General features: G+C 36.0%; 2 protein-coding genes across 4 annotated transcripts in view; one reads left to right on the top strand and one right to left on the bottom strand.

The window, feature by feature from the left end:
• Positions 1 to 8,761, top strand: part of NRG4 (neuregulin 4) — a 123,620-nt gene extending 114,859 nt beyond the window's left edge. The window contains exons 6-7 of one of the 3 annotated variants that reach the window (XR_001000700.1): positions 1,584 to 1,666; positions 8,716 to 8,761. Coding sequence is in view for 1 of the 3 variants with exons in the window: in XM_011932819.1 (XP_011788209.1) it covers positions 1,584 to 1,600 (17 nt within the window). In the remaining 2 variants the exon portion in view is untranslated. Of the gene's footprint in view, positions 1 to 1,583; positions 3,257 to 8,715 lie in introns of those variants that run through there. The other 2 variants (XR_001000701.1, XM_011932819.1) reach the window with 2 other exon arrangements.
• A 708-nt stretch (positions 8,762 to 9,469) lies between these two features.
• The window catches only part of FBXO22 (F-box protein 22), a 31,779-nt gene continuing 28,427 nt past the window's right edge, over positions 9,470 to 12,821 (bottom strand). The window contains exon 7 of the mRNA XM_011932818.1: positions 9,470 to 12,041. Within this exon, the coding sequence (XP_011788208.1) occupies positions 11,624 to 12,041 (418 nt within the window). The 3' untranslated portion in view covers positions 9,470 to 11,623. The remainder of the gene's footprint in view (positions 12,042 to 12,821) is intronic.

Genomic DNA, 12,821 nt, shown 5'->3' with positions numbered 1-12,821 from the left:
TTAAATTGATCATGGGGTTAACTGGAAAGGTTAATGCTAGGGGTCAAATCTGATATAAACAAGTTTGGGAATAGTATCCTGCCATTAGATCTCGAATGCACAAGTACCATGCTTGTAATTCATCAACAGCATTTTCCCCAAAAGGTTTGCCTCTTGATTTTTTTTTTTTTTCCCAGAATGTTCAGTGACATGGTAAGGACTTAATTATTTTTTAGAATCCACACACATATAAAACAGCTTGACTTCTGTTTATAAAGACATACTTGTTAAAAAAAAAAAAAAAAGGAACTCAAGTATTAAATTGCTGTTTTTGTTTTTTTAATAGAAAAAACATCATAACAAAGGTTTAAAAGAGGGATAAGGTATTAGGCTTAGCTCACAGTTCATTTGATCATTTTTTTCAAGGTTGAACAATCTCAATAACTGCAAGGCCATAACTATAAGCAAACAAATCACCACCCCCCACACACATACACAAAAGCCTTTTACTGTGACGAGATACATAGCATGAAAATAAAATTAGATTCTCTGATGAGAAGAGCTGATTATGAAGACTGGGACTTGCTTAATAATGTTAGCTCATATTATGAAAATCATAGCATAAAGGTACATTATATTTTTAAAACTTATTAATGACCTTCCTTCACCAAGGATGTCTTCCTGCCACCACACTATCAAGCCTTATTTCATTGATAAGTTTATTCATGTCGCCTTGTATGCTTCTGGAATGTAAGCCTCCCCAGGCAATCTTTCCAATTTATTCCTAGCATAAATCCACAGCCTAAAGTCTTAGCATGCATTTATATTGTTGTTATACATCATCCCTACTGCAATAATGCCCTAATGCTGACAACACAACTCTCGAAATGGAAAGAAAGCAGTGTAATGATATGATCATGCACATAACATGCCTATGTGTGCCAGGTACTATGGTTAATATTTCAGATATTTTAACTCCTATAAATCTTAACTGTATGGGGTAGGCGGTATTATTCTCACTACAGTGAGAAAACTGAGGTTTAGGGAGGTTAAACCCATCGTTTTCTTACTGCACTTCCACAGATATGGGTGTTAGTCTCAGGGCTCGTTGGCTAGAGGGAATTTTTGTCCCTAAATAGTCCCAATTAGCCACAGGTTTTATTAGTCCTTGTTTCCTCGGTTTTTTCTTGCCATCTATTATTGTCATTGCTATTGTCATTGTTACAGTGACTCACTCTAGCAATCTTTTCCCCTCAACCACCCTTTTCTAACTAGTATATCTCAGAGAGGTCACCAGGTTTGTTAGAACTTTGGGTAAGAGGCAGTGAGCAAAGACGGGGAGGGGCGGAGGGTGTGGGCAGGTGTGCAGGGAACTTATACGTGAGACTTGAAGGGGGAATCCGACATAACTCAGTGTTCTGAGGAGTCTTGTCAGGGTGCTGAAAATTTTTGATAATTCTAGGTTAGTTTACCTCAACACATCCATCACAAACAGAAGGGGTTGGCTTATATATGTGAAGAAGATAAGAGACATGTAGGTAGGTGTGCATAGCAAGAAAAATTGCGACGGAGAAAGCATCTTAATTCTTCGTTATTTTTCATAGGTCATGGAGAACACTGAAGAAACGTCAAAGTGAACCAAATCATTGCTTTTATTTTACAAAGGCAGAAAATGAAACACCACTAGGTAAAATAATTAAAAATTTAATCCTTTATTTCCTAAATAAAACGCTTGTGTAACCTGTCGTATCATGAACCATAATCCATTCTGCTGCAGGGTGTGTGTGCTTCTGTAATGTGCATCAGTCCATCAGCAACTGCTAAGCAGGGGATGATACCAGTATTCAGAGGTCACATTGGCTCAACATGACTCTCCCCAGAAAGCTGATGTGCTGAAGCAACCAGAAGCACATGTTCACACACCTAGAGAGAAACCCTAAGGGATACATGAAGATCTTATGAAAAAGGATGAAAATCCTTTAAGTGCAAGGAGTAGCCAGCTTAGTGGCTTCAAAACCACCTCATTCTTCCTATGTTATCTGAGAAGCTGCAAGTACTGATGAAAAAACTGAGAAGACATTTCACCTGGCAATTAGAAAAAAGCACTGACTGATGGATACCTCTGTATCATTCTTTCAATATTGATGAAAATGCCTTCTACTAGAAGTGACTGATTTCAAGGATCTGTCTCTCAAAGGAAGAAACAAAAACCCAAAAGTTTGACTGCAAAAGATTGACTAATTCTAGGTGCAAATACCAGTGGAAATTTAGGATTGTTATTGTACTACACAGGTTACAAAGTTCCAAAACTATTTTCCTTACAAGTTTTAGTGCATGATTTTTCAGAATGCAGTTTTCATCGTTTTAGGTGCAACATTAAGAACTGGTTAGGTCAGAACAATTTAGTTTCTCCAGTTTTTTCCACCTAAGTTACATGGGAAAAAAAGGGGGGGAAAAAAAAAGGAATAGTAACTTTAAGGAAGTGTGAAAATAAAGTCTTGGAGCAGTGGAAAGGTCTGGGGCTGGTAAATGGCTTAGGCAGAAGCGCGTGCACCGGCCGAACATAACAGCTCGTCTCTGAACTATGTCCTCGTCAAGGATGGGATGCACGCTGGCTTCTCTAGAGTCTGGCCCAGTGTAGGCACTGTAAATTCAGCGTGTCACTAGTGTCACCGATTCATTCATCACCCATCATTCATTCATTTCACAAACACATAAGGGTGAGCCACTGAAGCAGAGTATACAAAATGAAAAGCTCTCACATAATTTTTATAGACTTTATTGTTAGAAGTTTTAGATTTTCAGAAAAACTGAGCAGATAGTACAGAGTTCCCCTATGCTTCCACCCACCCCAGGCCTTTATTAACATCTTGCACTAGTGTGGTATATTTGTTTAACCAATATTGACACATTTTTACTTTATTTTTTGAGACAAAGTCACTCTGTCACCCAGGCTGGCTGAAGCCTATAATTCACATGAAGGATCCTCTTTCTGTTGTCTTTATGAATTTTGACCAATATATAATGCCATGTATCTACTATTATCGTACTGTATACAGTAGTTCCACCACCCTAAAAATCTCTACTCCATGTATTTACCCCTCCATCTCTCCCTCTGGCAACCACTGTCTTTACTATCTGACGTTGCTTTCTCCAGAATGTCATATATTTTGAAATAATATATTAGGTAGCCTTTCAGACTGACTTCTTTCACTTAGCAATATACACTTAAAGTTCCTCTATGTCTTGTGACTAAATACCCCATCCCCACCTTTTTTAAATAGCTAGGCCATATATATATATATATATATATATTTTGGTGGTTTAAAAATTTACTGTGGCAAAAGGTACATAAGATTTAAATTTTAACCATTTTGAAGTTTACAGTTTAGAGGCATTAAATACATTCGTTGTATGTACCAGTCACCACTATGCACCTCTGAAACTTCTTCATGATCCCACACTAATCTCTGTGCCCCTTAAACTATAAATTCCCATTTCCTCCTGCCCCCTGTGACAAAAAATAATCTTTGTTCTACTTTGTCTCTGTGAATCTCACTAGTCTAGGCACCTCACATAAGTGGATTCATATAGTAGTGTCCTTTTGTGATTTACTTCACTTAATGTCTTAAAGGTTCATCCATGATACAGTATGTAGCAGAATTTCCTTTTTATGGCTGAATAATATTCCAATGTAGGGATATAACACATTTTGTCTATCCATTCATCTGTTGGGTATTTGGGTTGTGTCTACCTTTTGACTACTGTGAATAATGCTGCAGTGAACACTGGTATACAAATATATCCTCAAGCCCCTGCTTTCAATTGTTTTGTGTATATACCCAGAAATGCAATTGCTGAATCAAATGACAATTCTGTATTTAACTGGAAAATCACTATACTGTTTTCTACAGCAGCTGCACCACTGTGTATTTCCATCAGTAATAAGAGTTCCAATTTCTCCACATCCTTGCCAACACTTGTGTTTTTTAATTTTAGTAACAGCTATTCCAATGGGTATGAAGTGGTATCTCATTGTGGTTTTGATTTGCATTTCCTTACTGTTTAGTGATGTTAAGCATTTTTTCATGTGCTTATTGGCTATCTGCATGTCTTCTCTGGAGATCTATCCAAATCCTTTGCCATTTTTAAAATCAGGTTTTTATGTTGTTGTTGCATTTTGGGAGTTTTGTGTGTATTCTTGATGTTTAATCCTTATTAGGTATGTGAACTGCATGTATTTTCTCCCACTCCATAGGTAATCTTTCCACTCTGTTGATAGTGTCCTTTTATGCACAAAATTTTAGAATTTTAATCAAGTCCAATTTGCCTATTTTTTCTTTTGTCATCTGTGAATTTGGTGTCATATCCAATAAACCATTGCCACATCCTAAGAGTTTTATGGTTTTAGCTCTCACATTTAGGTCTTTGGTCCACTTTGAGTTAATTTTTGCACGTGGTGAGGTTGCAACTTCATTCTTTAGCCATGTGGTTATCCAGCTTTCCCATCACTATTTGTTGAAAAAACTATCCTTTGAATAGTCTTGGCACCCTTGTCAAAAATCATTTAGCTACAGATGAGAGGGTTTATTTCTAGGCTTTCCAGTCTATCCCATTGATCTGTCTGCCTTTATGCCGGAATCACATTGTTTTGATTACTGTAGCATTATAGTAAGTTTTAAAATCTGGAGGTCTAAGTCTTCCAATTTGTTCTTTCTCAAGACTGATTTGGCTATTTGGGATCCCTTCAGATTCCATATGAAATTCGGGATGGGTTTTTCTATTTCTGGGAAAAAAAAAAAAATCCTAGGATTCTGATAGAGATTGTAGTGAATCACTTTGAGTAGTACTGACATATTAACAATATTAGATTTTCCAATCCATGAACATGAGATGTGTTTCCATTTATTTTTATCTTTAAGCAATGTTTTGTAGTTCTCATTGTACAAGCCATTCACCACCTTGGGTAAGCTAATTTCTGTGCATATTATTATTTTTGGGGCTATGGTAAATGGGACTGTTCTTGTAATTTCCTTCTCAGATTGTTCACTGTTAGTGTATAGGAATGCAACTGATTTTTGTGGGTTGACTTTGTATCCTGCTACCTTACTGAATTAACAGTTTTATTTATTTTTTTGGTGTGGAATCTTTAGGGTTGTCTAAAGAGCATATCATTTGTGAACATACAGGATTTTACTTCTTACTTTCCAACTTGGATGTCTTTTCTCTTTCTAGCTCAGGCTAGAACTTCTAGTATTGTGTTGAATAGGAATGGTGAAAGTGAGCATTGTTGTCTTGATCTTAGAGGAAAATCTTTCAGTTTTTCCCCACTAAGTATGGTGTCTACTGTGGGCTTTTAATATCTGGCTTTTATTTGTTGATGTAGTTTCCTTTTATCCCTCATTTGTTGAGTGTTTTTAATCACAAGAGGCTCCTGGATTTTGTCAAATGCTTTGTCTGGATCAATGGAGATAATCATCTGGTTGTTCTCCCTTCATTCTGTTACTATGGTGTATTATATTGATTTTTGTATGTTGAACCATCCTTGCATTCCAGGAATTCATTCCATTTGGTTATGCTGTACAATCCTTTTAATATGCTGCTAAATTCAGTTTCCTAGTATTGAGAATTGTTGAATCAGTGAAAGTAAGGAATCTTTTCTTCTGTAATCTTTATCTTGTGGTATATTTGTGTCTGTAATCTTTTCTTGTGGTATATTTGTCTGGCTTCAGCATCAGAATGAATTAGGAAGCATCCTTCCTCTTCAATTTGTGGAAAAAGTTTGAGAGGGTTTGGGGTTATTTCTTCTTATTTGGTAGAATTCACAAATGAAAACCATCAGGTCCAGCGCTTTTTTTTCCAGGAGAATTTTGATTACTAATTCAGTTACCTTACTGGTTCTAGTTCTATTCGGATTTTAAAATTTTTTTCATAGTTCAGCAGTGGTAGGTTTTGCATTTCTAGGATTTTGACCATTTCATCTAGGTTATCCAAGGTGTTATTTTATAACCCTTTTCATTTTTCTAGAATCTAGAGTGCTGTCCCCGTTTTCATTTATTTTAGCAATTGAGTCTTCCATTTTTTTTTTATCTAGATATCGGCTTCTCAACTTTATGGTCTTTTAAAGAACTTGTAGTTTCACTGATTTTTCTCTAGTGTTTCTAATCTTTATTCAATTTATTTTATCTGTTCTAATCTTTATTATTTCCTTCCATCTGCTAGCCTTGGATTTAGTGTGTCTTTCCCCCCTCCTTATGTTACAAAGTCAGGCTGTTGACATGAGATGCTTTTTGTTTTTAATGTAAGCATTTATGTAAATTTCCCTTTTAGCAGTGCTTTCACTGCATCCTATAAATTTTGGTATGCTGCATTTTTCTAATTTCTCTTGTGATTTCTTCTTTGACCCATTGGTTGAGTGTGTTGTTTAATTTCCACAAGTTTGTAAATTTTCCAATTTTCCTTTTGTTATTGATTTCTAACTACATCCTGTTGTGGTTCAAAAATGCTTTGTATCTTCTTCACTTCTTTGCGTGTGATATATATCTTTTAAAACTTTGGAGGCTTGATTTGTTGTTTCTGCTTTCAATGATCCCATCTCAAGTTGGCTGATTCTTTCTTCTAAAGAATAGATTCTTCGCTATTCTTTGCTGCTGAACCCCTCTAGTGAAAATTTCATTATACTTTTCTCCTCCAGAATTTTTTTATAATGCCTATCTCTGTTGATATTGATTTTGTTCATTTATCATTTTCCTGATTTCCTTTAATTCTTTGTTCATGCTTTCCTTTAGTTCTTTGGGCATATTTGAGTTGTTTTAAAGTATATGTCTAGTTTAATGTCCTTCATTAGGACAATGTCAATTAATTTTGATCTTTTGAATGGGCATTATTTTCCTGTTCCTTTGTAAGGCTTGTGATTTTTTTTCTTGAGAATTGGGTATTCACTATTATAATATGGTAACTCTAGGTATGAGATTCTTTCCTTTCCCCACGGTTTTCTAGTTCATTTTTTTTTTATTTTTAAAAGCTGTCATCCATTCATTTTGAGAGTTTTCCAAATTACTTCTTTTATAAAAGACTATTCCTTTTGTGTGTGATCACTGAAGTCTCTCTTCCTTTTATGTCATATTCAGCTATTTTGACATAAATTCCCTCGAATGCCAGGTGCTATCCTAGATTTTACAAATTGGCTTTGTGCCAGGTAATCCTCCAATACTTTGACCTGCTTTTGAGCTTAGGGACCAGAGCAAGGTGAAAGCTTAGGTCTTAGAACTTTCTGGGCAAGTGTTTTCCCTGGGCATATGCATGTCGCATTTTAAATCCCCCCTATATATATATAACTGTTCTTAATCTCCTAATTTCCCAAAGTCTTACCCCAGATTCTCCTCTGGGCTTTAGTTGTTCTATTTTATGTTTCCACCTATAACCTCCTGCCCCATGTACCTGTGGTTCTTTGCAGCTTTTATAAGCAGTGCCCACCCTTCCAGTTAGGCAAAAAAAAAGATGAGACCTTGTGTCAGTCCTTCAGGTATCCCCAGACAGGTTAGAAAAAAAATGTACACAGTAATATGCCAAAAAAGTCTATTATGTTTTCTCCAGTTCAAGGGAGGGAACTGGGCTGCTGCTGCTTCAAGACTGTCACAGTGCAGCGAGTGGTCGGGGCAGGCGCCACTAAAAATTCAAAATTTTCCTACCATTCTGAAGATGACTGGGAATTCTTTTGGTTGCTGTAAACCTTTGACTGTTTTCCAAAGCTCTAACGAAGTTCGTTCAGATGGTTGCTACTTTTTTTTTTTTTTTAATGTTTTGATGGGGAAACAAAAGCTTGCAGCTTCCTAGTCTGCCCATTTTGCTGATGTCGCTGGGGTCAATTATGTTTTATTCCTCCCTATAATTTTAGTATTACAAGACCTTGAATAGAGTATGTTTATTAAGTACAGTGATTAAATTTTGGTTAGTGAGAATTAGAAAAATGTCAATGGTCTCAAAATTCTCCTCAATCTGATCATTTGCATTTAAAAGCAACATTAATAAATATATTTTCTTTCAATTTCTTCTAAATTAATCAATCTTGCCTGTTTTTGCTGGCTGTGATAACAGTCACTATAGAGCAAAAACTTTTATAAATCTGTTTTAAGAAATGAAAGCTTCCGGCTGGACACAGTGGCTCATGCCTGTAATCCCAGCACTTTGGGAGGCTGAGGCGGGCAGATCACCCGAGGTTGGAGTTTGAGGCCAGCCTGACCAACATGGAGAAACCCCATCTCTACTAAAAATACAACATTAGCCGGGCATGGTGGTGCATGCCTGTAATTCCAGCTACTCAGGAGGCTGAGGTAGGAGAATCACTTGAACCCAGGAGGTGGAGGTTGTAGTGAGTCGAGATCGTGCCATTGCACTCCAGCCTGGGCAACTCTCTCTCAAAAAAAAAAAAAAAAAAAAAAAGAAAGAAAAGAAATGAAAGTTTCCATACCAAAATATTAAGTGATACTATTGGCTTCTGCCAGTTTCCTACTTTGTAGTAGCATATGTTCTTGTAACCTGTCTTCAGTTGTGGCATAGGGTAGATATATGTATATAATATATAAATATATAAAACAAAAATAACAGGTCTTGCAAATATTTTATTATTCTTCCCTATAAAGTAAGTTTCTGGTACCACTTTCTTTATATCGCGTAAGTGTTCGTTTTGTTCATTTAACAAGGATATTATTACTAATGCTTATTTTATTATTTTAGGATTTTCATTAAGCCAACTCATACTCAGTTTCTACAAATGGAAATCAAAGTCAATCATCTAAAATTTCACGATTTCTTCCCATCAAGAGGATCTGCAGTCTTCTGTTCCCATTAAAACTGAATTTATGGTGGTGCAAGCCCGGGCCAGACTGGGTAAAAAATGACGGAAGCACATTTATATTCTTAAAAATTTCTGCAGATTGCATAGAAAGTTCTCAGATTTGTAAAAGTTTATTTCTATTGTAACTCTTGGAATTCTTTGCATGTTCATTTTGTTAAATTTGCAATATAAACCAGTTGCACATCTTTTGCTATCTGGCCTCCTAGGTTGAGGGTTAGGGTTTGCTTTAAGCAAAACTGAGATAACTATAATGTGAACTGGCCTACTGGATTGCCCACTTTTATCAATCTACAAGGGTGGATCTATTTCTAGGTCTTAATTTCAAGGTTTACTTTCCCTTTTCCTTAGATTTTACTTGGATCAAAGGGCATGGAAATATATTTCTTGCTTAAGTCTTATACAAAGGAAACTGTGGCCCCAGAAATTATTTTGCTTTGAAAGTATGTAGATGAAATAAGTATTTTTAAATGTCTTGATTAAATAAAGCATTCTGTGATCTGATCATCAGCTCAGTATGTAGGCTAAGGGTATACCTTTACTTCTCTTTTTTATGCTCAAATTTTTTTCATGTGATTGTTATTTTCAGTTTCACAGAGAACTACAATGATTGTCATCTCTAGGAATTTAGTTTGTTTTTAGCTAATACTCCTTTAATGCTTCTAAGACAGGCCTTTCAAAATTGTAATAAATGAGTTACACAGATTTAACTTTGGCTAAATTACCATTTCCCTTCCTCACAGAACTTCAAGGCCTCTGAGAGGCAGGGAGGATGACTTTTGTTCTTATCAGTACTACTACTGTTTCTATTAGGTCAACTTTTTCCCTTTTTACTTTGCACTAAGGTTGCAACCATGTGACTAAATGATTTTAGTGTTCGTAACAAGCTCCAAAGGCTCAGCTATAAAAAGGAACCCTTTAACAACATCAAATATTGTATGAAATTATCCTGTATCAGACTCTCCTTTGAGAACTGGCAAAACATTTTATGAGTATTAATTTGCTTAAAATTATCCGTTCAATTCTAAGGCTCATTTTGTTCATATTTTCAGTTTTAAAAATCGCTTTTCCTCTACTATTCAACCAATTCTGGTTAATATCAGGGACAATAAAGTTTAAAAAATTAATTAGACTTATGTGCTATATGAGCACATTCAAAGACTAAAATTTTGAGGTATTTTGATAATAGCTAAATAGCAAGAGCTAAATATAAATATTCACAGATGAAAAGTTTTGACAAATTTTTCTTTCCTCAGGAACTAGGATTCAGAATAATCATAGATTAAAGGAATATTCTAAGTATTTTTATCATATATATATAAATAGCAAGAGAAATATTTTCAGTTTTAAAAAAAGGGATAAAAGTGATAAAAAAGGAAAAGGAGGAATAATGCTAATACATTTGACTTTACTTACCTTGCACGTATTCTACTGTCCTGTTAGAACAAACCACTGACTGTTACAAAAGTAACATTAGTTACATCATATTGTATTAGGTGGAATATGCTAATTTCTCTCTTGTAAAAACAGTCTGGAGGTGGATAAGTCCATGCCACTTAATGGCGTTTCTTCAACGAGGTTGTACAGCAACCGGATCCTTCTGTTGTTTTTCTTCCACAATGGTGTGTTGCCTCCTCTTCAGGGTCCAAGATGGCTCACTACCAGATCCACATTCCAAGCAACAAGATGGAGAAAGGGGCAAATAAATGGTCATGCCATTTTAATGACACAAATCATTGCCCCTCACATTCCAATGTCCACAACACAGTCATACCTGCACAGGAGACTGGGAAATGTAGTCTTTATTCTAGGAGGCATACCCAATTGAAAAATCAAAGGTTCTATCATTATGCAAAAAGGAAAGAATGGATATTGAGGGAAAATTGGTGCTGTCTGCACATCTCTTATTTAGACATTTGTATAGAAATTCAGACTTGAAAATCATTCTACTGGGAATATGACAGGAATGACTAGCTGACAAATACCAACTATTCTGGGTTTTCGTTTATGAAGAATTAGTTTACTTCCTTTGTTCATCCAAAAGCAATGAAATGCAAAACATTACCTGAATGAATTCCAAGCTATGTTTTATTGGTATAAAACCAAAATAAGATGATGTAATACTCTGGTCTACCAGTTAGCTATATAGACCTAGGTGAAAAAAAAAGATTTTTAAGGAAAAAAGAAAAATGTTTTACTTACGATAAAACACCGATTAGTCTTGTCAATTTATCTGACCAAAACAAAAATAGTTCTTTAATTTTTATCAAATAAGTAAAAAGTCAGTAATAATATTGTTACTTCTGAAAAAATTCATAAAACTGAAAGGCAGAGAAAAATTTCTCAAACCATCAGCATATTTTTCTCCTTATTATTAAGGGAGAAAAAAGGTCTTCATGATTCTGCTAAAAGACATCACCTAACAATGCAAGGGGTAGTCAGGGAATGTCTTAAATCTCTGTCCTACTGATGAATCCCCTTTTGCTCTTCCTATGCAGGAAGACTATTTAAGGTCACGTCACACAGCAGCTACACGATCTGGTGCAACACAACTATAATCAGTTTGCTTGTGCCCGATGCAAAAGCTCTCAACTCCTAGTCTGTGTTATGTCCAAAGTTGTCCTTCATCTAATATATTAAAAACTACCCTCGTGATCTTAGAGCATCAATCAAAGCTACAAAAAAGATATATCTAAAGTTATTTTTGTTTGAAATACACATAGCCCAAGTTTTCATTTTCTGAAAAAGGCAGAACCCGAAAGTTACATATTATGAAAGCCACTTTAATTATTATTTAGATGACCCCAGATGTATGAGTGCCATTATTGTTGTATAGCTATGAAACAGATCATCATCTTTTACCTCATTACATTTCCTCAATATAAAGTTCCCAGTGACTATCCGATCACACCCAATTTCTCCATTTCCAAAGAAGCCGAATAAGGGAACACGAGGAAAAAACTTTCTGAACGCATCAGCCTCAACATTCCCCTTGGCTCTGTAATACTGAAAGCCCCTGCCAACGCATGCAAACATGAAGCCAATGGTGTTCTGCTCTGGAATGTTGGCCGCTTTGAGGCGCTGCATTGCAGCCTCGGCAGTCTTCTCATCACTGACGTCCTCGTTGAGGATCACAGTGGCACTCTGGATTCGGTGTCCACTAAATGACAGTCCGACCACACCCGCGGCATCAATATCCAGAGGGTTCCTGGAAAATTTAGAAAAGTGGCAATATCTCATGGAACATTAAAATTTTTAAGTACAGAAGCAAAATCCTCCTGATTCACTGATGGGAGGCTGCTACCTTTAGCAGCCTATGGTTAATCTGAGGCTCACCCTCACAGATGAGTAAAATACGGTCAAAAATCAAACTATTAAAATAGATCAAGAGAAGCCATCATTTTTTTCAGTCACAAATACAAAAGGGCAATGCACATCCATAACAATTTCTGAAACCCATATTCGGTTATTAGAAGGGACGGTTTCCTTACCTTTCTGACTTCCTTAAAAGGAATGTTATAATTTTATTAATATACACAAAGATATCCATTAAACGAAGCCTTCTGCTATTATTTACAATGTTAACATCTTTTCCCCCCACTTCAGCCGTCAAATTCTGAAAGACATATATTAAAAATATAATAATGGAGGGTGATTTTATTTTTTTGGAGATAGGGTTCTCTGTTAGCTAGGCTGAAGTACAGTGGCACAGTCATAGTTCACTGCAGCCTCAAACTCCTGGGATAAAGCAATCCTCCCGCCTGAGTCTCTCAAGTAGCTGGGGCTACAGACACATGCCACCACACCTGGCTAATCTGTAAACATTTTGTAGAGATAGGGTCTCACTATGTTGCGCAGGCTGGTCTCAAACTCCTGAACTCAAGCAATCCTCCTGCCTCAGCCTCCCAAAGTTCTGGGATTACAGGCATGAGCCACTGTACCCAGTCTTAGAGGATAATTTTGAAAACCTATTAACTCTAGAAGTTTT

Source organism: Colobus angolensis, unplaced genomic scaffold (assembly GCF_000951035.1).
Source record: "Colobus angolensis palliatus isolate OR3802 unplaced genomic scaffold, Cang.pa_1.0 Scaffold99, whole genome shotgun sequence".
NCBI classification, from domain to species: domain Eukaryota; kingdom Metazoa; phylum Chordata; class Mammalia; order Primates; family Cercopithecidae; genus Colobus; species Colobus angolensis.
Note: the sequence above shows the minus strand (reverse complement) of the source record. Positions and strands in the feature narration are given on the sequence as shown.